At 42.3% G+C, this 25,331-nt stretch overlaps 1 protein-coding gene across 1 annotated transcript in view; it reads left to right on the plus strand.

Moving 5' to 3' along the window:
* CDK14 (cyclin-dependent kinase 14) overlaps window positions 1–25,331 on the plus strand; it is a 277,214-nt gene that overhangs the window by 144,987 nt on the left and 106,896 nt on the right. The window contains exons 9-10 of the mRNA XM_015416305.1: window positions 1,635–1,698; window positions 22,928–22,976. Coding sequence (XP_015271791.1) covers window positions 1,635–1,698; window positions 22,928–22,976 — 113 coding nt within the window. The remainder of the gene's footprint in view (window positions 1–1,634; window positions 1,699–22,927; window positions 22,977–25,331) is intronic.

Here is a 25,331-nt window from a genome sequence, read left to right on the forward strand (position 1 = left end):
GCGAAGGGCACAAATTAGAAGCAATAAGAAGACAAATCTACGCCTCTTTCTTCTTTGCCTTCAAGACTGCCAGTTATCTATCAACTTTTCCTTTGGGATTGCATCACCCCTCACCTAGAAATGTAGCTGGATGACGAGCGCAAATTGGCAAAACTCCTAGCCCTAGAAGCATCAGAGCTCTCTAAGCACCAAATTCCTGCAGCTAGACATTCAACCAGTTGTGCAGCTTGTAACCTCACCACAGCAGCTGTACTCTGTAGACACTCCAGGCTCAGATCCACAGCACTCCCTGAAGAAACCCATGCCAGAATTAAGGACCTACCCTTCAAGGGCAAGGACCTGTTCAGTTCCAACACTGATGATATCCTTAACAAGATATGAAAGGACAGTCTTACAGCTAAGATTCGAGGGGTGATCTCCTCTACCTTCTCTACTAAGCCTAGACCCTACTATAGGCCATAGTATTCTAATTCCAGAGGAAGAAGCCATCCCTTGGCTCACCCTTTGTATCAAAGCAGGCCTCTCTGTATACCTACCAGCCAACAACCTATCCAACAGAAGAGAAAGTTCCCCGCTCAGAGGAGCAAAATCAGACCACAGTCACCCAAAGCTCATCAACCTGCCAAACAGGGTTTTTGACAATTGCAGTCCAGTGAATCAGCCAACAGAGGATTGGTGTCCTTACTACTCAATGGGTGCTCAGCATCCAACTCCAATTCACTGGACAAGTAAATAACCACAGAATGCTGTGGCAGTAGAAATGTTTCTGTTTCTGTTTCTGATTTGGTTTGTAATCTTCCTATTATTGTCTATTAAAAATAATTTACAATCAAGAGTGCTTTCTAGCCTCATACAATGTCTGATTCCTACAACATGTGGATGGCAAGTTGCTTAGGAGTTGCGGGGTTTCTAATTTAAGTCCTCTGCTTCCCTCTGCTGGCCACATCAAATATTACATGGTTCTGTTGCAAATGGACTGCACAATAAACTGACAAAAATATATTTGCCTTTTTAGGCATGCAATATGTTTGCAGTTTTTATTGATCTTTGCAAATAACCCCATTAGGTAGTTTATGCTAAGATACAATGAGATGACCTGTTGATCTTAAACTGAATCCCAATGGAATATTAAAAAGCTTCGGAGGTCTTGCTGTTACTATACAAGGTTTGCTTCCAATGCAAAAAGAATATGATGATTAGGGTGACTAGTCTTCACTAAATTAGTACTTTACAAACATTAATGAGGCCCTGCCTTGCAAGAAAGTACCAAAAACATATTGGCTATATTTAAGTAACGGAGAGGGTTTTTTACCTAGAGCTCTTGTCTTCTCCTGATTATGGATGCTGCTTGTGTCTGCTTAATGTGTAATTTTCAAGTTTGAATTAATAAGCAGTCTCCATTTTATTGTGTAGTGCTGAATAATGGCTTTACACTCTGGCCGTAAATCTTGTGATGGCTTCATATACTTATAAAATATGAATGATTTGTCTCGTATTGTTCTGCAGTAGTAAACCCTCTAGCCCTTGGAGCAAATCACTGAACTTCCCTTGGTGGCTTAACCTTGATTTAAATATTTGCATTAAGTGGCCATCTGCATTCTCAACTCAGTGTCTTTTTCTCTCTGTTTTCATAGGTACTTGGAACCCCAAATGAAGATACCTGGCCTGGAGTCCATTCTCTACCCCATTTCAAGCCTGGTAGGTTTCAAGACATTGCAGAGAAGGGGACCTGTAAGGGACTCATGGGGAAGAGAAGATTTAATTCTCCCCCCCCCCCCCTTTTCTAGGAAGATCAGTAGTGGCTCAGGGCTGAGAACTCACAAGCCATCACCGATCTCCTGGCTGTTCTTCTACCTCCCCCAGAGCCCTCTCCCCGTATTTCCCCCCCCCTTAAATCCTGACACAGCCAGCTGTTCACCCAAACCATACTTTCTCCCTCCACTTACACATTCCTGCCTTCTCTCTCTGCTTACCTGTTTCTGATGTCCGATGCCCCTGAGATTTCCCTCTGCCCCCGCAGCAAGGTCTGTGCAGATATGGCTGTTCTCATTGGGGTGCCAGTGAAAGGTTTAATTCCTTCAATTTTAAAAAACAGTAAAGATTGTTCTGCAAGCCTCAGAGGTGCTCCTGGGTTTGTAAATAAATTTGCCTACCCATACATGGTCATGTTTCGTGGACTTTGACCCACACTCTGGGCCCAGTTCAGAATGAGAATATTAAAATCTCATCAAAAAACCCTTTAAAAAGATTTTGCCTAAAAAGTGTACTTGTTTTAAAGGGCATCTGCTTTGTTGTTGTGGACACTGGTGTCATTCAGAAAATACTGTGTATTTGTTGTTCAGTCGCACAGTCGAGTCCGACTATTTGCGACCCCATGGGCCAGCTCCCGCCAGGCCCTCCTGTCTTCTGCCGTCCTCTGAAGTTTGCTCAGTTTCATGTTCGTTGCATCTATGACACTGTCTAACCATCTCATCCTTTGCCGTCCCCGTCTTCTTTGACCTTCAATCTTTCCCAGCATCAGGGTCTTCTCCAGTGAGTGCTCCCTTCTTATTTGGTGGCCAAAGTATTTGAGCTTCAGTTTCATTATCTGGCCTTCCAGGGAACAGTCAGGGTTGATTTCTTTTAGGATTGACTGATTTGATCTTCTTGCAGTCCAAGGGACTCTCAAGAGTCTTCTCCAGCACCATAGTTCAAAAGAGTCTATTCTTCAGCGCTCGGCCTTCCTTATAGTCCAACTCTCACAGCCATACATGACTACTGGGAATACCATTGCTTTGACCATGCGGACTTTTGTTGGCAGGGTGATGTCTCTACTTTTTATCATGCTGTTTAGGTTCGCCATCGCTTTCCTCCCAAGGAGCAGGCGTCTTTTAATTTCATGGCTGCTGTCACAGTCTGTGGTGATCTGGGATCCCAGGAACGTGAAGTCTGTCACTACTTCCACGACTTCCCCTTCTATTTGCCAAGGAGTGATGGGGCCGGATGCCATGATCTTAGTTTTTTTTATGTTGAGCTTCAAGCCCACTTTTGCGCTCTCCTCTTTCATTCTGAGCAAGAGGCTCTTTAGGTCCTCTTCACTTTCTGCCATTAGAGTGGTATCGTCTACATATCTGAGGTTGTTGATCTTTTCCCCAGCAATCTTAATTCCCGCTTGTGATTCATCCAGGCCAGCATTTCGCATGATGTACTCTGCATATATATTAAATAAGCAAGGCGACAATATACATCCTTGTCGTACTCCTTTTCCTATGCTAAACCAATCAGTTGTTCCATATCCGGTTCTAACTGTCGCTTCTTGGCCCTTATACAGGTTTCTCAAGAGACATGTGAGGTGGTCTGGTACTCCCATCTCTTTAAGGACCTGCCATAGTTTGTTGTGATCCACACAGTCAAAAGCTTTAGCATAGTCAATGAAGCAGAAGTAGATATTTTTCTGGTACTCTCTTGCTTTCTCCATAATCCAGCGAATGTTGGCAATTTGATCTCTAGTTCCTCTACCTCTTCGAAACCCAGCTTGTACTTCTGGCAGTTCTCTATCCACGTACTGTTGAAGCCTAGCTTGTAGGATCTTGAGCATGACCTTGCTAGCGTGTGATATGAGTGCAATTGTGCGATAGTTTGAACATTCCTTGGCATTGCCCTTCTTTGGGATTGGAATGTATACTGACCTTTTCCAATCCTGTGGCCACTGTTGCGTTTTCCAAATTTGCTGGCAAATGGAGTGCAGCACTTTAACAGCATCATCTTTTAAGACTTTGAATAGCTCAGCTGGAATACCATCACCTCCACTAGCTTTGTTGTTAGTAATGCTTTCTAAGGCCCATTTAACTTCACATTCCAGGATGTCTGGCTCGAGGTCAGTGATTATACCGTCGTGGTTGTCAAGGACATCGAGGTCTTTCTTGTATAGTTCTTCTGTGTATTCTTGCCATCTTTTCCTAATCTCTTCTGCTTCTGTTAGGTCCCTACCGTTTTTGTCCTTTATCATGGCCAGCTTTGCATGGAACGCTCCCTTGATTTCTCCAACTTTCTTGAAGAGATCTCTAGTCCTTCCCATTCTATTGTTTTCTTCTATTACTTTGCACTGTTCATTCAGGAAGGCCTCCTTATCTCTCCTTGCTGTTCTCTGGAAATCTGCGTTCAGTTGGGTAAATCTTTCCTTTTCGCCTTTGCCTTTCGCTTTCCTTCTTTCCTCTGCTATTTGTAAAGCCTCATCAGAAAGCCACTTTGCTTTCTTACATTTCTTTTTCTTTGGGATGGTGGTGATTGCTGCTTCCTGTACAATGTCACGAACCTCTGTCCATAGTTCTTCAGGCACTCTATCTATCAAATCCAGACCCTTGAATCTATTCTTCACCTCTACTGTATATTCATCAGGGATGCGATCTAGGTCAAACCTGAATGGCCTCGTGGTTTTCCCAATTTTCTTCAGTTTAAGTCTGAATTTTGCAATGAGTAGCTCATGATCTGAACCACAGTCAGCTCCAGGTCTTGTTTTTACTGACTGGATAGAGCTTCTCCATCTTTGACTGCAAATTATATAGTCAATCTGATTTCGGTGTTGCCCATCTGGTGATGTCCATGTGTAGAGTCGCCTCTTAGGTTGTTGGAAAAGGGTGTTCGCTATGACCAGTGTGTTCTCTTGACAAAACTCTGTTAACCTTTGCCCTGCTTCATTTTGCTTTCCAAGGCCAAACTTGTCTGTTATTCCAGTTACCTTTTGACTTCCTACTTTAGCATTCCAGTCCCCTATGATGATGAGGACATCATTTTTTGGTGTTAGTTCTAGGAGGTGTTGTAGGTCTTCATAGAACCGGTCCACTTCAGCCTCTTCTGCATCAGTGGTTGGGGCATACACTTGAATTACTGTGATGTTGAATGGTTTGCCTTGGAATCGGACAGAAATCATTCTGTCATTTTTGAGATTGTATCCCAGTACTGCCTTTTGCACTCTCTTGTTGACTATAAAGGCCACACCATTTTTTCTACGAGATTCCTGGCCACAGTAGTAGATATAATGGTCTTCTGAGTTAAATTCGCCCATTCCTGTCCACTTTAGTTCACTGATTCCTAGGATATCGATGTTCAGTCTTGCCATCTCATTTTTGACCACGTCAAGCTTACCTTGATTCATAGATCTTACATTCCAGGTTCCTATGCAGTATTGTTCTTTGCAGCATCGGACTTTCCTTTCACCATCAGACACATCCACAAGGCAGTGATCCTTTATATTTATATATATATATATATAAATATAATCAAATATAATAAATAAAAATAATGTTGTTAGCATTTTCACTACTGCTTAAGCATCACTGAATTTGCTTTAGCTTCATAAATACTATGAGCATAGGTGCCATTTACATTTTATGGCCAGACCTGTTGTGTGTGTTGTGGTAATGTTTACATGCTCCTTTTTAGCTGTTTACAGGGTGGCTTACATAGGCACAACAGTGCAATAAAATACACAAGATTAAAACAATTAAGGCACAAGAGTGCAATAGGAATAAAGCACGTTAAAACAATTAGGACACAAATCACATCTTACAGGATACATCAGCGACTAAAATACGCACTCCCTATTGTCTATCACAGTGGGATCCAAGAGGGGGGATGCCCTGGGCCAAGATGTTCCAGATGGCCAATCGGCCCAACCCGGCGGAACTGGTGGTGGTGGCGGCGGCTCCTACTCAAAAGCCTTAAGTTTAAGTCATTTTTAAGTGTGTTTAAGAGAGTGCAGAAAGAGTTATGCCTTTGACAATCATAGACCTAATAAGCAGATCAATTTGTTTTAGTAAAACTAGGTACTATCAAGCTAATAAGTTTATGTGAGAGAAATGCCTTTCTGAAGCCTGCATGTATAGTCTGTGCCCCTTTCCCCCAAAAAATGATATTCCAGAATATATACTAAAAGCTTGGTTAGGCAGGACCCATTGAAAATTGGGTTGCCAGTTAACCAAATATGCCAGTGAATGAAGCTTTTTTCCAGTTTGCAGCCAAGACATTGTTAACCAAATACCAGTCAATAACGCTTCTACAGTAGGATGACTATAGATTGTTTCAGTGTCTGCTTGATTATTCTATATAACTGATACTTCTTGTAGTGACCACATGAAATCATAACAATAGTAACAGGTGAATTATTACTGTGTACAAATACGAAAGTAATATAAGATGTATCCAATTAAGACTGATGAATCAATCTGAGAGAAGGATTACATGTTTCAATCTCTATTCTTTGCTAACATATTAATTTTCGCTGGGAGTGATATATATGTGTGTGTGTGTATATATACACACACACACATATGCACACACATACATTACATACATTAAGCAAAAATGGCCTTGTAAATAAGCAGTGCAAATTGTACAGCCTGCATATTGAAAATGGTTCCAAATTAAATCTAACTTGCACCTTTAATTATTTTTTTAAAAAAAACCCAGCCTTTAGTCTGTATAAAAAGAATTCTGGGTGCATATAGCATTGGCCTGGTTATACCACATTCTTTCAAACATGTAGTTAAGTTTCAGCCATTGCCCTGTGTGAGCCATGATGCCACACAAGTCGTACAAGCTCACCAAATATGTCTGTCTGTCTATCATTTACCATGTCATAATGGGCTAGGGCTAGGCTGGCCTCTCTCTCCCTCTGCCTGTTTCTGGCTGAGACAGGAGTCTCAGAGGAGCCCTGTACCTCGGTTGCATGAGCTGCTTGTGTCCCCCACCCCAGCTGAAGGGGAGTCTGGCCCCTCTCTCCTGGCATCATCTTCTGCCCAAACCAGAAAGCTCAGAGGAAGAGAATACATCCAGCAGCACTTCTAGCCCATAATACCTAGCTGATAGTAATGTTTATTGGCCGTACATTGCTTTAAACCTTAATATTAAGAAGATAATTTACTATGGAAAGAGATTTATTTTATTACACTAACGTTTCTAACGTTTCCAAGGCTGATTTCTTTCCCCTGTGGATAATTAAAACAAAACAAAACAAAAAAGTAAAAAGCTTTGGGCAGACTATGAAAAAAATAATTGTGTGTTGACAGTAGATGGCAGAAGAAGCCCTTATCTTGATTGAGTCTCCGTTTGACCGTACTGGGCATGTGTGTGATTTCATTCTTTGGAACTTCAAAGAAATGAATTGCAAATGGCCATTGTTTTAGATGTGTAGCTCTGGTTAAAATCATATATTTCATCTATGCAAAAGGGAAATGGTATGGTTCTTAATACAGGAGAATTAGAAGGTTGTGGTCGTATTTCTTAACTGATGAATTGGTATGACTCTCACATAGAGTCTACCAAAAGGCCCTCTTCCCCAGGCAGAGAAGGTGTGACATTAAAAACAACAACCACCTCCTCCTTTTCTCATGTGTCACATGGAGAATCTCAGCAGAAGTGCTGCAGATCCCCAGCTGAAGCACGTAACTGTGTTGTCCTCCATGTAATTGGGACTATGGATGCCCATGCACGGGCTTTAAAAGATATGCCCTCTACGTGACAGATGTGCATTTGTGCCTGGTTCCACTCTCTGTGCAGAAGGTATGTTTTGTTTTCCTTTCCAGCTCTAATTGGAACGGATAAAAAAAACAACCCCAACTCCTATGCAGAAAGCACTGATGAATAGAACGCTAGCATCTGCTCAAAGGAGGCTTTGATGCCTAAGCTTTGCCACTTTTACAGCTGAAAACAAGGGATTTTGAACAGAAGGTAAAAGCAATAAACAGCTACTGTGCTAACATAACCCACAACTTAATTAAATATCTGTGGCATTTCAAGCTACTAAGAAGGGTTTTAAACGAATTTTCATCTCAGTCACTTATTAGCATCCTAATTTGAGAAACTCTTTATTTCCCACAAAACTGCAGTTCAATTATTAGCACAGCGATGACACATTTTTCCCTCCTGGGAGAGCTGGATAAATATAATCTGCTGTGGGCAGGAATGATGGCAAGATTGGTCCGAGACCTAGATGGTACTGGTATCACAGGAGATCTTCTGCAGAACTGCTGTGTTATTCTTTATACACCCCTACAAGTGTTAACAAAAGCATTATATTTTTTTTAAAAAAGAAAGTCTTCTCAGTGTGCATGTTCAAGTTCTTCTCTGAGCACGGGTTGGTGAGAGGGTGGGACAGCCACTTCCAATAGTCTTAGTTTTTACTTACAGACCAAGGCAAGCTAATTAGCACTTGCTCATTATTATAGAACGCGCTGCTCTTCTTGTTATGTCCAAAAGTATCACAGTGGTAGTTTTCACACCCCTAAGTACTTTGCATTGGTATTTGTCATCATTGCATTTGTCATCAGCATTGCATTTGTCATCAGCCAGATGGAACCGCCCTGAGCCTTTGGGAGGGCGGTATAGAAATCTAATAAATAAATAAATAAATAGAGCACTAAAAGTGTATTAAAGGAACCATTCTGCTTCCCCCCCCCTTCTCAATATAGAAGGCACAGCAGAGTGATAGCGACATCCAGACCCCTGACAGACTAATGAATGATCGAGTAAAACATGAGCTCGGACGATGTGGTAGCATAATAGATTGGTTTTACCATCTCTAGTCTGGCACAGGCTGGTGAAGATGTTCAAATGGGTCAGAGGAACTGGGAGCAGGACCAGCCCTAAGTATTTGCAGGAGAGGTCTCCAGCAAAATGCGGCTGCTCTTCTCTTTGTCATCAGCCAGATGGAAGCAGATGATAAGTGGCCGTAGCTCGACTCCTTCCACCATTGCTGATCACTCACATACTCAAATGAGTCTAATGGCTGTTTGGAGCTGTAGCTGTCGCTGCTAAGATGGAGACAGCAAGCAGGTTGAGTAGCAAATGCTGATTCTAACCCCTACTGGCACTCAGACAAGCAAGCCTGCTTACTTTCTTTGGGCAATGGTGGAAGGTCATTTTCACTTTTCCACACTACCTGCCAGACAGGGGGGCAACTGGCAACTACAACCTGCTCAGTGTTCCCTCTAAGCTGAGTTAGTGTGAGCTAGCCCACAGTTTTTAGCCTCCAGACATTTCTGTCTTACTTCAGGAAGGATGGCTCCAGAGCAAACTAATTTATGCAGTAGCCAAATTGCTTGCTCACAACTTTAATACCAGTGACTCACAAAGTAGAATTTTTGCTCAAAAGACTCCATAGCTTAGAAGGAGCATTTGTTTCTCTCCAAGGGTGGGAAAGAAACCAATGCAGATGGAGAGAACAGCAGGGCATTGAGAGCAAGGGGATATCTCACAAGGTGTGGTGGGGAGGGGGAGGGGAAGGAGATTGTAAGCCACTCTGAGACTCCGAGTGAAGGGCGGGGTATAAATCCAATCTCTTCGTGGTGTAGTGATTATAAGCGTGGACTCTATTCTGGAAGAACCGAGTTTGATTCCCCACTCCTCCACATGTAGCTGCTGGTGTGACCTTGGGTCAGTTACAAGTTCTTTCAGAGCAGTCCTTGAAAGAGCTCTCTCTGCCCCACTTACCTCTCGGGGTGTCTGTTGTGGGGAGGGGAAGGGTAGGCCACTCTGAGACTCCTTTCAGATAGCAAAGGGCAGGGTATAAATCCAGTCTCCTCCTCCTCCTTCTCCTCCTCCTCCTAAATTGAGTCGAGTGGCTGGTGCTCTACATCAGGGGTCCCTAATGTGGTGTCTATGGGTGCCATAGTGTCATCTTTCCTGGTGCCCAGCTGTTTTTAGAAAGTAGGTGAGCCAGGTGGGGTTTTCCCCAGCAAGGCTTCTGATTAGCCATTGGAGATTTGATTGGCTATGCAGATTTTTTAAAATGTTGCTTTGGCAGCACCTACTGCCACTACACAAGGGGCAACCATTTTGTGGCTGTGCCCTCCACGCTGTGTCAGGATTCCAGAGGTGCCTGCACAGTGGAAAAGGTTGGGGGACCCTTGCTCTTCATCAACAAATCAATAGTGGCCCCGGTCACACAGGCCGGATATCGCGGGGGGGGGAGGCATGGGTAATTGCCCCGGCGCAGTTTGATCCGTGATTAGAGAGCCAGTTTGGTGTAGTGGTTAAGTGTGCGGACTCTAATCTGGGAGAACCGGGTTTGATTCCCCACTCCTCCACTTGCACCTGCTGATGTGACCTTGGGTCAGTCACAAGCTCTGGCACAGCTGTCCTTGAAAAAGAGCCGTTTGTGTCAGAGTTCTCTCAGCCCCACCCACCTCACAGGGTGTCTGTTGTGGGGAGGGGAAGGGAAAGGAGTTTGTAAGCCGCTCTGAGACTCCAAGTGAAGGGCGGGGTATAAATCCAATCTCTTCTTTTCTTCTTCTTCTTCTACGTGATCAGATGCGCCGGCGGCACACCATGGGTCCTTCCCTCGGTGCCGGCGGGTAAATGAGGGACCAGAGGGGAATGCCGTGCACTGGCGCGATCACACCAGCCCGTAGCAAACGTTTACTAGTACCTTGGAGGTACTAGTTTTTTAACTCGCATTGTCGGCGGTAAGCCATGGGTGCGCTCCACTTCCCAGATGTTGGGGTGTGATCGCGCCTGGATAATCCGCCCACCATCCGTGCCTCTCCCGCAGCAACTTTGCCGTGTGACCGGGGCCAGTGTTAGGAAATCCTGGGGCAATGAAGTTTTGGTAGCTGCCCAAGGGTGTTGGCTGTGGTGTCATCTTTCCAAGGAAGGCCAATATGTGTGAGTGAAGAAGAAGAGTACACTGTTCAAAGTAAATATTATTTCATCCAATAGGACCAAGATTATGGTTCACAAGAGAAAGAGAAGGGAGAAAGATGGGAAAGGTACAAAAGGAATGCAAAGGAGTTGAGCTTCTGTAGTTTTCCAACTCCCCCCCCCCCCCCGTGCCAGATTCATCTGGTTATCTGCTTCTGGGGGAGCTGTAAGAGGGTTGAGCAGGTAAACTGTCTTCCTGTTGTTGAGCTGTATCTGGAAGCTGAGCTAGGCAATGGAAGTACCAGAGAAAAAACCAGCCGGGCGGGGGGGGGGGGTAGTGTTGAAATGCCACAGCTCCAGTAACAAAGTACAAAGGAAGAAGCTGGCACTTTCAATTCTAACCTTGAACTCTTAGCATTGGGGGATTTTGGGAAGCTTAAGAAAAGATGCTGGATGAATATACTTTAAATAAATAAATAGTAGAGATACCTTGAGAAATAAAATGGTTCAGTGGCTGAAAAGAGCCTAGTATGCTAACCAGCAGACGTTGAACAATAGTTTAACTAGGAATGTCTCTGCGTAAATGTACTTGTGGTTCTTCAATACTGGCCATTATCTTTACCATCGATAGATATTAAAAAACAGTTCTCAGCTTTCTCACTTTGGCATCACCAAAACATAGAACCAAAGAGCAGGTTCTTCAAATTAGATGCAGCTTGATTCTTAATGGCTGAGGGGTCACGAAGGTTGGGGAGCAGATGATTTAGTCTTCATGGTATTTTCAGGTGCATTTTTTTAACTTTCTTCCAGGTAAGTAAATACTTTTACCTGTTGGAACTAATGAAGCTAAAGTGCTGCTGTTGTGAGGTTTTTCTATCGTGTTGACACTAGGCATTAAAAAGTCCTCACCTATTTGCAGGGCTTTGGAGCTTTGTTTCTGGGTTATCCATAAACTGTCATTTGAATGATCATGGTACTTAGGTGATAGTCATACATTCTGAGTTAACAGAAACTCCTTATATTGACACTGGAATGCAAATTGTTAGGTCTCTGTCCTTGGCATGCCACTGCCTAGCCAGGCCTAAGCCAAGGATTAGCAGAGGAAGAGCAATACCTCTGTCTCCGAAAATCAAACAGGGCAGATTACTGCCGCCTCATGCTCAGCATGCTAGTTTAGTAAATTAGTTTCTCACTTCTGGGGACAGTCCAAAATGTTCTTCCAGGACAAGATTAATTGAATGGGAATGTATGCCAAGTTACTCCTTGGACACCACATTTATTTCGTGTTGGTCTTTTAAGGTGCGACTGGACACAAATCTAGCTGCTCTGCTGCAGACCCGTATGGCCACCCTCTGAAACTGTTTGGTATTAAATATTCCGAACCTTGTTACAGGAAACCATGCTAATTGGAAATTTGTCTAACGGGAACGCATAGGAAGGTCTTTGTTGCTGCCCCTGAGCTGTGGACCTTTCCTTCCCTCAGCAGATACAACTTGTACCCTCATTAGAGATCTTCTAGCGTAACTTTGTTTATTTATTTCATTTTTCATGTACCTTTCTCATTAAGACTCAAGGCAGATAACCAAATTATAAAAACAATGCAATAATGATCAGCATGCATATAATAAATAATGCAATAACTCTGATTATACCATTAGACAATACACAATATGGTAATGGGAAGAGGAAACAGAAAGAGAACTGTATAAAATTTCCTGAAACAGTTTGGTGTAGTGGTTAAGTACACAAACTCTAATCTGGGAGAACCAGGTTTGATTCCCTACTCCTCCACTTGCAGCTCCTAGATGACCTTGGGTAAGCCATAGTTCTGTCAGAGCTGTCCTTGAAAGAGCAGTTTTCTCAGAGCTCTCTCAGCCCCACCTACCTCACAGGGTATCTGTTGTGGGGAGGGGAAGGGAAAGGAGTTTGTAAGCAGCTCTGAGACTCCGAGTGAAGGACAGGGTATAAATCCAATTTCTTCTTCTTCTTTCTTCTTCTTTCTTCTTTCTTCTTCTTTCTTCTTCTTTCTTCTTCTTTCTTCTTCTTCTTCTTCTTCTTTCTTCTCTACTACAGTCTTAATCCCATTATAAAAATTGCCCTGTTTCGCCACATCCCTATTCCCTTTTAAAAAACACATTCCTGAGCAATTTTGTTTTACACAGCCTGTGAAATTATAGAAGTGTTGGATGCCTTCCTCAGGTAGGCCATTCTACAAAGTGGGACCAACAACACAGACTGATCAGGTACAACCTACTGTTATTCTTACCCATTTGCAGGGTGGCCCCTTCAGAAGGCTTTTTTCAGATACGCGCAGCTGACATGGCAGGATATACTGTGGAATTAGCAATTAGCTGTGGAATTCTGTATTAATTGGTCTTTCAGAGTTGTTTTCAAGGACAGACTAATGTATAGTTTATTACAATCATCTGGTCTTGTGGCAGGTATCCATATGGCATGAATCCATGTGGCCAGATTGGCCTGGTCAGAGTAAGGAAGTCATCCTTAGGGCTGAGGGTGGGGAAGCAGGCATCAAATCAACCATCACCACCCAGAATCCATGATAATTAACTGCTATTCCAACACATTCCTAAAAACTCCCAAGCAGCCAGCTCCTCTTTCCTCTGGCACAAATCGAAGAAACAGGAATAGGAGCTCTACCTATAAGGGAGCAAAGCAGACCATTACCATCTATGTTGAAAGGCCTTGGAAGAAGCTTGATGGTTCCATCTGCAATTTGTCGTTGAGCTTTCACTAAAGTTTAGTTTTTAATGGTGACTGAATTGTTTTGTTTTTAGTCTGCAAGCTGCCTTTTTTGTTCATTTCAATGGGAAGCAGCTTATAAATTCACTGTATTAATTACCTTTAAAGCATCCTGTGATTGGGGTATGTATTGTTGAATGTAGATGAAGAATGTTCATGAATTAGAAGATTCTGAGAAGAAAGATCTGCCCTGCTGGATTCAGTGCTTGATATGAATGTTCTCATCAGGATGCAGTTTAGGCTTGCCAAGTCCCCCCGGGGGCGGGGAAACCCCCACCCCAGAGGCCAGTTCCCCACCGCCGGCGGATCGGGCCCCGGGGGGAACCCCACCCCCAAAGCACGGGACGTGCCCGGCGTCAGCACATCACCCAGAAGTGACGCAGCCACGCCGGGCACGCTGGGGGCGGGGGCGCGGTCATCTGAGGGAAAACTCTATGTTTTTCCCTCGGATGACCGCAGCCCACCCCCGGTATGCCTGATGCGGCCGCGTCACTTCTGGGTGATGTGCTTGCGGCGCGTGCACTCCCAGATCAAGCTGGGAGTCCCCTGCTGTGGCTTAAGGTAGGACTTGGCAACCCTAATGCAGTTACTTAACAAGCCCAACAACATATAGATATCTTTACTGCGCAAGATTAAAGTAGGACAGTATTTTGTTATCCAATTGCTTTGTTTAGAGATTTTATGAAGTAGTTTATAGGCATCTTGGAGAAAATAGGCTGATCTACTCAGGAGATTTGGGCCAATAATTAGGCAACCAGAGACCATAATTTTGCTGCAAGTGATGGAGTTTGAAATTCAGGAGATATAAAATCCTCTTTCTCCTCAAAAAAGGATTATTTTCCCCCTCAGAGGTTTGTAAATGTGTTGCATGCTGAATTGCTGTAAGAAAGGTTTAGAGCAGAGCATAAGGCTTTTTAGAATGTTGAATACAAAATACGTAAATGAAGATACATTCATTTCTCTGTTTCCAACCTACTTGGTCCAGAATAAGTTATAGTTTTAAGATAAATTTGGAGGGGGGGAAATAATTTTGACTCTCAGTACTAGAAGTAAATTGTTCTTCTTTTCACAGGCTGCTTCAGACAATACACTGGCCCTGTAAGTGGTAGTGGGGGTGGGGAGATAAAACACATTGCTTTGACAAACTACTTGTTAATAACAAGTTACATGTCATAATAGCCCAACAACCCCTCGTCTTTTGCAAACTGCTTCACGGGAGAGAGTGGTCTGAAGCAGAGAAAGAGTAGAAGGGGATGGGTACTTAACCCTGCCTTTGCCAACCAATTTTGTGATGAAACTCTCCCCTTCCCATGCAACTATTATTCTTACAGTAGTTCAAATTAGTCCACTGTTTGCCAGGTAAACAAGTTTGAATTCTTAGTGGGTGCAGAAATAATGAAATAATGTCTGTTATATTAAATTCCCTATGCCTACAGTTCTTTAGGGCTAAGCCGTAACAAACATCTGTTGATGACAAGTTAAGGCAACGAAATTTAACTGTAAGTTTCATTTCCTACAAGGTACTCTTTAGCCTTCAAAGAGGAACAAAATATCATTAGTTTAAAAGTAGCTGCTCTGAGGACATGATGGCCTGTCACATAGTATAATAATTATACCTAATTCTAAACATGGAGCCAGGGATAGATGGCAAGATTTTACTAAAAATGTGACAGAAGTGAGAATTTCCCCACCTGCAGAAAAATCTGAAACCTAAATCTAAAATACATTTGGATGGGCTTCAAAATATGAAAATAATAAAAGCAGCATCAGTAGCTTTCAGAAAGGAATGCCCACAGAGGTCTCAGGTGGGTTTTTTTTTTGGGGGGGGGATATAGACAACCACAACAGTATTGCCAACTCTTCTAAGTTTCTGTCAGTCAAAGGTGTGGGCTGAGGAAAGGTTTACTGGGAAATCAAAACAGCCCTACAAAGGGTCTTTCTCCCTTCTCTCCCCCTTCCTCTGAGGGACAGAGGACTCATTAGGAGCCAGGCCTGGCAGCAACCACCACTCAACAGTGTACTACCACTCAGCTGGGCCTGACAACAGCTACCATGAGATGCACCTGGGCAACTCACTGCTGCGGAATGTATATGAGTCCCCTGGGCTTGGCAGTGGCCACCACACAACTGCGGAAAGGGGAAAGAAAATTGCTTGGGGAGAGGGTGCAGGGGAAAATGAGAGGTTGTGGAGACCTGTCATCTGGATGTGCTCCCCCCCTCCCCCTTGATGTGCAATATATGCCATTTGGAAAGCAAGTATATTCGTCTCCTGGTTTTTCTTTCTTTCTTTATTTTGGCCACAGCAATTTGTATACTTGCTTGAGATAATTCACTGTGGAAACCTGAAGGCTGGATCATGGGCCAAAGCCTTAATAATGTCACAATTGCTGACAAGGTCCCAACCAGTGTTCCCTCTAAGCTGAATTAGTGTGAGCTAGCTCACAGTTTTTTAGCCTCCGGCTCAAACATTTTTGTCTTAGCTCAGGAAGGATGGCTCCAGAGCAAACTAATTTATGCAGTAGCCAAATTGCTCACTCACAACTTTAATGCCAGTAGCTCACAAAGTAGAATTTTTGCTCACAAGACTCCACAGCTTAGAGGAAGCGTTGGTCCCAACTAAATTGGAACATCATACAGTTGCAATTTGCAAGACAGAGGGGAAAGAGGGACGATTTCTGAACGTTTCTAGACACTGTGAGGTAATATCTGATTTTAGCAATTCTGTTTCCTGTCTGGATTTGCTATCTGTGGCACTTCAGTTCTGTGTAGGTTTCTTAGCACATTCTGCAGCCTTACACTAAAATAGACTAATGTGCAAATGTCGTAAGTGTTAACAATTTATGTAGTGCTGGATCCTTTCAACCCATTAATTCAGAAATGATGCACTGAAGTGTTACTGTCTGTAATTGCTTCATTGCTTATATAATTTTGCAAATGCTACTTTCTCTCCTTTTAACAAGACAGACACTTTAGTAAGATGGCATTTCAAAATTGCAGCCTTTCTCTGTGTTTTGTTAAAATAAGCTTGAAGATACTGCTTGTCACTTAAGCATCACTATCCTTGTCAGACTGTGGCATTGATTCATCTGGCATCTCTTCTCTCAGACCTCCAGGTCAGTCACATAATGTGTTGTGTTTTTCAGGCAGCTTGATCAATAGTTTCTTTATTTTGTGGCTGGCCAATGTGTACTTCCCCAAACATGTATACCAATTTGTCTATACTTATTTATGTTTTTAACTTTTGGCCCTTTCCTACAATTCCATTCTATGTACAAAAGTGTACTTGACAAGTTTCTCCTGATCAATAGATATGCATAGAGCAGGACCCATGGGCTGGATACGGCCCCTGCAGGGCTCCTATCTGGCCCGCAAGCAACTGGGTCTCTGCTGCTTTCTGTTCCTGCTTCCTGTTTCCGGCATCACAGCTCCTTTTGCCCAGTCTCTCCTATTTTCTGCTTTGCAGCAGAGAGAAAGAAAGCCAAGCCTCCCTACCCTCAATTGTGGCTGAGAGCTCCTTCTCCTCCTCCTCCTCTGGGGGGGAGGGGGAAGGAAAGAGCCAGAGAGAGACAGGCACCTTTAAGACCAACAATGTTTTATTCCAGGTATAAGCTTTTGTGTGCCTGCACACTTCTTCAGAGAAAAAGAGGGAGGAGGGGAGGGGGAAGGGGAAAAGCCAGAGAGAGAGAGAGAGTCCCGTGGCATTTGAAGAGATCCCCCTTTCCAGTTCTAACAGATTTTATTAGTGAAAGAGAGCAAGTGTCCTGCAGCACCTTAATGACTAACAAAATTAGCAGGGTAGGAGCTTTTGTGAGTTGCTGCTCACTTGTTCAGATTCCGCTAGAATGGGAGTCTGTCTGTCCTTATATCTTGCAGAGTGACGTGATTTCAGATGCCAAATGACAATAGCAGGGATTGGTAATGAGATAAAAAAATCTAGGTTTCAGTTCAGTCCAAGATGATACATTGTCTTGAGCTTCATTATCAGTTGCAATTTAGCAGTCTCTCTAATCTCCCTTTGAAATTCCTTTGTAGGAGAACTGCTACTCTTTTTTTAAATAATATATTTATTGGGTTTTCAAAATAATACATACACCTGTGACACACACACCATCCAATTTTCACATCTAAACTAGAAATATTTTCTCAGCAGCAACTCAGCCAAATCAGAAAAGATTACGTTTTTCTTATAATCTACCGCAGAATTAGTTATTAATTGAGTACAGACATCCATTAATAATACCTTTTAAAGTCTAACTACATCAATTATCAATATATTTTTATAGTCTCTGTAAATAATTAATATTCGCAATCAGAATTATTTTCTCAAGGCAAAGTGCCAAAAAAATCCTACTTACTCCAGTAAGAACTGCTACTCTTAAGTCAGCAACTCAATGTCCTGGAAGGTTAAAATGTTCCCCCACTGTTTTTTGAATGCTGTGGTTTCTAATGGCAGTAGAAAGAATGAGAGTCCAATAGCACCTTAAAGACTAACAAAATTTGTGGTAGAGTATGTGCTTTTGTGAGCCACTGCTCACTGCTTCAGACTTATTTCCATTTATTCTTTGCATTCTCCTAGACTGAATCCTCCTGGACCAAATTGAGACCAAGGTTTCCTGTCTCATTACCAATGCTGTTACCTCTATGCCTACTACCCTCCAAGTCCTCTTCCTCTGTTGCAGGTGGGCTCGCAGCTCACTGCTCTTGCTCTCTTCCCCCCAGTTCCTGTGCCCCACAGGATTTCCCAATGCCCCACCACCCAGAATTTTCTGGCGACACCCCCTGATCACACATGATCCAATCACGCCTGCTGTTGCCATTTGGCATATGAAATTATCTTTTTCAGGGCTTTTTTTCTGGAAAAAGAGGTGCTGGAACTCTCAAGAAGGAACTGAGGGATTTTTTTGAAAAAATATTATTTTCACATGCTACAGACTTACCTTAACTTTAAAGCAGTTTCCAAACTTTAGACATGTCACCAGCTTCCTTGGTTCTTTTTCAGGTCTTGCTTTTGGTGTCTATTGCTGAACAATAACCTTGAAGCAACCATGTTTTAACATACTTCATTGGATCAAAGACTGTTAAGGGAGGTCCAACAATTCTTATAAAGAATAAAGATGTTATGGTTTTGACTGACAAGGAGGACCTTTCTAGAATGACAATCAGGTTCATCTGGGAAAATCCCCGTTCACACTCAATGGAGGGAATAGCTATTGTATTGAGAGTGCACTGAATCCATGACAGTTCCTTGTGCATTTCTCTGAGTTTTAGATGTTCTCTGAAGGCTCAAATTGCTTCTCTTTCATTGAGCTGATGTGCATAGTTCTTCTTCCCCATAGAGAATGTTGTCCCTTGAGTTTGCTGGCCAGTTCTTAGAATCTAGAACTCTTCCACACCTTGACAGTTCTGTGTCTTCTTTTGAAAGCAGTCTTTTTTTGAAGAGAAATGTTAAGTTGATCATAGAAGGCAACTGGGACGATTCGGGGGGGGGGTCATCAATTCTATTTTTTCTATGCAATGGGACACCCTTAAATTACAGATTTTCTGTAAACAAAATCAAGTCAAATTTCATTACAGAATAAAAGCAGCCTTGAGCTGCTGGCACATCTTATTTTCCCCCTGATATTTTTCTTGAAAGTGAAATATTTTGGCAAACCATATTCTCTGGCTTCCTCAGTGGTTACCAGATGAGCACACTGCCTTGTAAACTCTACAAGGGATATTTGAATTATTTTTTAAAAAAACAAATGTAAAATTCAGTCAACTGTCTTAAAAATGAAGTTTTAAATAGCAACTTTCAATGTGAAAAAGACTGAAGCAAGATCTTAATTTTGTAGCTGGCTGCTGGGCAAACCACACTAAAGTTCACCACCGCAAGCAATGGCAATCCTCTTGTTATAGAGGGAGAGGGAAGCCTCCTGTCAAACAGTGGAATGAAATGATTTATAAAACTTACCTTTTTCACCACAATTTTTTTATTCTGGGTATAAAAACAGTATATACATTTGCTTTTATTCTCCTTTGTCAAAAAGAGGTGTGTCTATAAGACTAAAATATAAAAAAGTACACTTAAGAGTTTTCACAAGCAGCATTTTTAATGGCTCCATCCTCTGTTTCATACCACCCATCCAGAAATCATAAACAAAGTCCTTTTGCCACCATGGTCAAAGAATGGTACTCAGGGTTTTAAAGGGAAAGCAGGGCACTGTGAGAAAAGTTTTTGATTCCTTGAAAGACCAAGTGTCGTTTTCAATGGCAGAGAGGGAAAGAATGAAAGAAAATGAGCAGGTTTAAAGAAAGAAGGCCTGGGGTGGGGGGAGACAAGGAGAAAAAAACTTTGGCTGAACACAAAGCAGGCAGTTTCAACAGGTTTTTGACAGGGTGCCAGCAGCATGGAGATGTGACAGCCTTCACACAAACAGCAGCCGCTCTCATGTTTTGTCTGGGTGGGGAAACTCCTTAACTGCCCTTTGGGACACAAAAAAGAATAGGATCGGACTTAGAAAGGATGCAGGGAGATGGGGAGTGATATCTTCCAGAAACTACCCCCGGGGGTGGGGGGTGCAGAATGTCTGGCACAACACTACCACTCTCTCTGCCTCCCTCCCAACAATTGTTTGGCAACACCGATGACAGAGGCATAGCAAGAGAGTTTCTTCCACCGAAAAGGTTCAGCCGCCGAAAAAGCCTCTCAAGAACCTACTTGCCTTTTTTAGTTTTCATCTTGGCCCCTGGAAATTCCTCCTGTCAATAGTCAAAGATTCCTCATTTTCTATTCCGATGGGGAAGGAGGAAACTTGGTAAGGGAGTGTTAGATTGGGGGGAGGGACAGTTGTTCTTAAATAGGGTCCAGTGTGTTGAATTGATAATTTTCTCAGCACTGAAAGTAACTTAAGAAGAGGGGTGCTCATTCCGTGGCTTCTCTCTTTATTCTTTAACTTGTGCTTGGCAAGTGAGCAGCTGCCTCCTCCAGTACGATATGTGCCCTCCCCCACTTCCCAGCAATGAGTAAGTGGGAGAGCAACCAGGAACCAGAGCTGCCTTTGCCGCCTCCCCTCCCCTCCCCTCCCCTGCTGCTGCCTGGTAGCTTGTGTGATTTGACCCTGTCAGATATCAGCACCAAAAAGAAGGGGGGAGGGGGGAGGGGATAGAGCCAGTTTCTTGCAAGGCAGCAGACAGACTGCGATGGTGATGGGGCAGACAGGCAGGGGTAGCTCTGGGACCTCCGCTCTCTTCCTGCTTTGCTTCTCTGGCAGCCATTTGTTCACTACTCTGAGCTGGGGGGAACTGGGAACCTGAGTTGGAGAGGTTCTGGAACGCCGTTCTGGTGCATTCCAGCAGAAAAAAAGCCCTGACTTTGTAAAGTTTATATCTCCAGTATCTCGTGTTACATTTTATAGCACACATGGCCCGGCCCGACAAGGCTCTTGTAACAAATGAGTTCGACACCTCTGGCCTAGAGTGTCATTGTGGGTGTTGTCCTTAGTACAAACCCCTTACTATGCCTATCTTTTGTTTACAGTAGGTTCCAAGAAATGGAAATGGCACACTACAATCCATATATTTCTGGATTAGGCATGTCTACTTTAGTGTAAGATGTAGATGATTATGCTCCTCCACAGTAGCTTCTGTGGAGGAAGCACTCTGTGTATGGAATCTTCTTTGTTGTATGCAAATCACCCTTCAGTAGAACAGGGCACAACTGAAAGATTTGTATACATTTATAAGCTCTCATTCCACTCCTGTACTCTAACAAGGTTACATAAGGCATACACATCGTGAGCTCCATTGTTCCAGCTAGTACAGCTATTGTGTGTTAGAGGCTGTGAGAGCTAAACATGGCTTTTGAGGTCTAATGTGTTATAGTGGTTAGAGCCTCGGACTAGGATCTGGGAGACCCAGGTTCTCAAATCCCCACTGGGGATTTGTGTTGGCAGCATGCTTGGTGATCCTGGGTGACTCACACACTCTTAGCGTAACCTACTGTGAGAATATAAAGGAGGAAAGGAAAACTATGTAAGCAACTCAAGTAAATAGAATTAAATTAAATGAGCATTTAAATGGGATCTGTTCATATAAAACCCCGTTACATGTGGACCTGGTGCAGCTTGCATGTAGGCCATGTGCAAATATTACATTGACATGTGGATGCTCAGCACATCTTGTAGCAGAGCTGGGTAGATGATTCTACTTCTCCATGATGTGTGTGGCCTCTAACCACATGGGATTTAATCTAAACCAGGTCTCTAGTATACAGCAAAGTTTGCAGTCTTTTGAAAGCATTTACAACCTTCCTTTACAGGATGATTTTCAGTGGCTTATTTCAGTAAATAGACTGGTATACTTTATTCGTCTCTTGTACTATATTTTAGAATACCGTTTTATGAACCCATGATTGATTATAAATATAGATTGCTTGAATGTAAACTTGTCAACCTTTTTCTTATTTATATAGAATATTTTTATCTGCCTCTCCAAGATTTTGTTTAAGATGGATATAATTGCTACTTTGTGAAATTATAGTGAGTTTTTGCATGATATCAGAATTGAGTCTATATGTAATTTCTGATATCATGCACAACTATTGCTAAGGAAGCTTAGCTACGGCTTGCCATAGTTTGAATAAAACTTTGTTGGTCTCAAAGGTGCCACGACTCAATTTTTGTTCTGCTGCTTCTGTCCAACACGGCTGCTGACCTGAATCTATGGATTTCTATGTCACCTAAATTAGCAAACTGTGGTTTGTGATTGGCTGGTAAACAGAATTGATCTTTTATCAGTTTTGTGACTTGCTTGGATTTATGTAACGCCTGTACAGTTGTAATGCTGGTGAAATATCATTCAAATGTTTTTCTTGAAGACCTCCATGGAAATCTAAAGAATGCTAGGGTAGCAGGAAAGGGAGCCAGCTTTAAGATCTTAGTCTTTGTGTTGTGCTTCCGTTGCCGTACAGTGGGTGACCGCCATCAAGCAAGCTTAGCTTTCATTCAGAGAATGAGCACTGTATCTCTTCCCTAGTAATCATCGTACAATCCTAGCCCTTCCTGCTGCAGTGGAAGACCAGGGCAAAATCACTGTTCTTCTTCCTTGTGCTGGTGGCTGAGGAAGCATGTAAGAGAAAGAACTTTTGTTTCCTGGGCTATTATTATGGGCAAGGAAACAAAGTAATTACTGTAATTATGGAACTGTGGTTAGTCTTATCCAAGTAGAGGTTTACGTGAGCAGCATACCTTCCAACTTGTCTCCAAATGTGCCGCATGAGCCTGGGTTTCAGTTAATCTTTCTTCCTGTTGTTGTTATAAATTAGTTCATTAAGGATTTGGAACCACAGAACAAAATGTCAAAGTGAACGTGTTTGTGTTGGAGAAACATAATCTGCCTTTTTGAAGTTCTCTGATTGATTAGTGTTCCTTGAGCACTTCTCTTTGAGGTTTTCCCATATTAAATCAATGAATGGCTGAGGCAGGTGATAAGCAGAATACTCGTTAAAATTTTTCCATATAGTTTTATACAAAAACTGAATATCTTTCAATTTCTTTCCCTGTTGTTACAGAGCGCTTTACGCAGTACAGTGCTAAAAACCTCAGGCAAGCCTGGAATAAGTAAGTCTTTACCAATTTCTTGCTAATTACTATTCCTATATAGATATGTATTCCTCTCTTCATTTTTGAATATTGTGTGCATTTCTAATGCCAGAAGTGACCCAGTTTATTCTTTGCCATGAATGTCTCAGTTGCTCTGCTGCCTTTGTTTAACATTTCTACCCTACACTGCAGAAAATGAACAATGCCCAAAGCAGTGGTTTTAAATAGGAAGGGGTGATGCTGATGGGTGGAGAATGTGGCATAAGAACAAAATAGCTGGAAACACTCATTTCCCTAAAGGTGATTTTAAAATTTTCTGCCAATCCACACTTCTGTGTAAACTGATATACTGAAACTTCAGAACCCTTTAGTTTTCATTCATATCACAGGGCAAATAGGATTGGATTAAACAGTCTGATCTGCATAAAGTATACATTTCTGGGAAGCTGTTTCTAAAACTGTTCCTTATTAAACACGATACCTTTTTATTTTTGAATTGACTCATATGATCATGTTAAAAACCAGAGGAACATTGTTACTTGAAACTATCTTAACAAATTTTCCACGTTTTCTGTGTTGTGGTGAAAACAGATCTGTAGTTTTTCAGTTTACGTGGGTGTGAATAAAGTTATGAAAGTTATCATCATATGCAGAAGAACAATGGAAAAGCTTTCATCTTCCGACTTTCAGTAAACATTTATGAAACATGAAAGGGTCTTTTATCATCTGAATGTTTACTTGGATTGTGTTACTGACCGTGCATATGTATATGTACTTCTAATGACTGGCTGGCAGAGAAGTGAGGCTACGGGTAATAAAAAATGTTTGCCATCCTAGAGGTCTAGCTGGGACCAGTGAATGAGAAGCTAGAATTTTTTGAACTTGGTTTAAAACATTAAATCCTTCAAAGCTACTTATTTGTACCAGACGTTCTATGTTGTTGTGAGAGTTCTTTGAAAAAATAGTCATGTGGTAATATAATTTATGTGTGTTTCAGCTAGAGAAAGTTTTACATTTTTTTCCTGCTGTTGCAGGCGTTCAAGAGCATGGTATGACACAGAAAGTAATCTTTTTCTAAAAATGTTAACAGGGAAGTTTGAAACCTTTAGAATAAATTAGAATCAAAGCTTCTGTCTTAACTGTTGAATTCTGATATTTTGTGAATTTGTAGAGACATGCACAAAGGAGAAACAGCTTAATTGTCTTAAAATAGGTTAGGGATCTTGCTGGTGTACCACCCTCCTAGATCACCAGTGAGTGCCTTGGCTGGTAGATAATGTTTCCAGCCTGGTACCAAAGTCCACTAGAGTAATACTTCGAGAGGATTTCAATATTCATACTGAGGACACCTTGTAGGACTTCACAGTGACTATGGAGTTGTCTCAGGTTGAAAAATTGCCTACATTAGACTTCTCTGCACTGGATTGCTAATGATCTGGTTAGGAGGCTAGAACTGAGATCCATCACGTGCTCAAATCACTGTCCTCTCAAAGGGTTATTGGTGTAGCCCCCTCCTTCTTTGCAGAAGTGGAAAACAATTAAGATAATTCATTGTAAGTGTTTTATGGATCCCAGTTACTTTCCAGAATGCTCTGGAAAATATGTAGACTATAAATGGTGACTCTGTAGACTTCCTGGTATTTTCTGGAATATGCAACTGATAGTGGAAATGGACAAGAACATTCCCCAGTGCCCTCTTCCCTGCCTTGAAATGCTTTTGCTTCAAGAATACACTAAGGATCCCTTCTGATTTGAAACAGGTTGACAAACATCAGGAGCATCGTTGCTGGAAAACTCAAGCTGAGTGAGACAGCAGACACCAAAGAGCCCATTTCTAGGCAGCAAAAACATTGCTTCCCCATTTTTACTGCATAAACCGAATCTCAGTAGAACTTTTCATACTTGTTTATGGTTAGTTAACATGCCCATCTGACCGTATGGATGAGGATATTTCAGTTTCTCGTAACACTTTTGCAAGATTCTTTGCTGATAAAATTTCTCATCTGATATGGCTTGAATACCACTTTTTTTGAAAAAAAATCCTGTGCTACAGAGGTTGTTGGAAGCACTCAATTGTCAGTGTTGCTTGGCCCATTTCAGATTGTTCTCCCTGCCTGATGTGGAGAGGTCATTGGGGTTTTGATGGCCACTTGTAAACTTGATCTTTTGCTTTCCTGGCTGGTTGAATCTTGCCTGGAGAAATGTAGAATTCCTTTGGTGAGGATAATGAATACTTCTTTGGGTCAAGGTCATTTTACAGAGGAGGTGAATGAAGTGATAGTAGATCTCTCCTGAAAAAGCTGCCTTTGATAAAAGAGGGTCTGGTGAAATAGGCTAGTCCTGAATCTCCCTTTGGGTAAACATAATTGAGTG

This window comes from Gekko japonicus, unplaced genomic scaffold (genome assembly GCF_001447785.1).
Source record: "Gekko japonicus isolate JY-2015 unplaced genomic scaffold, Gekko_japonicus_V1.1 scaffold721, whole genome shotgun sequence".
NCBI lineage: Eukaryota > Metazoa > Chordata > Lepidosauria > Squamata > Gekkonidae > Gekko > Gekko japonicus.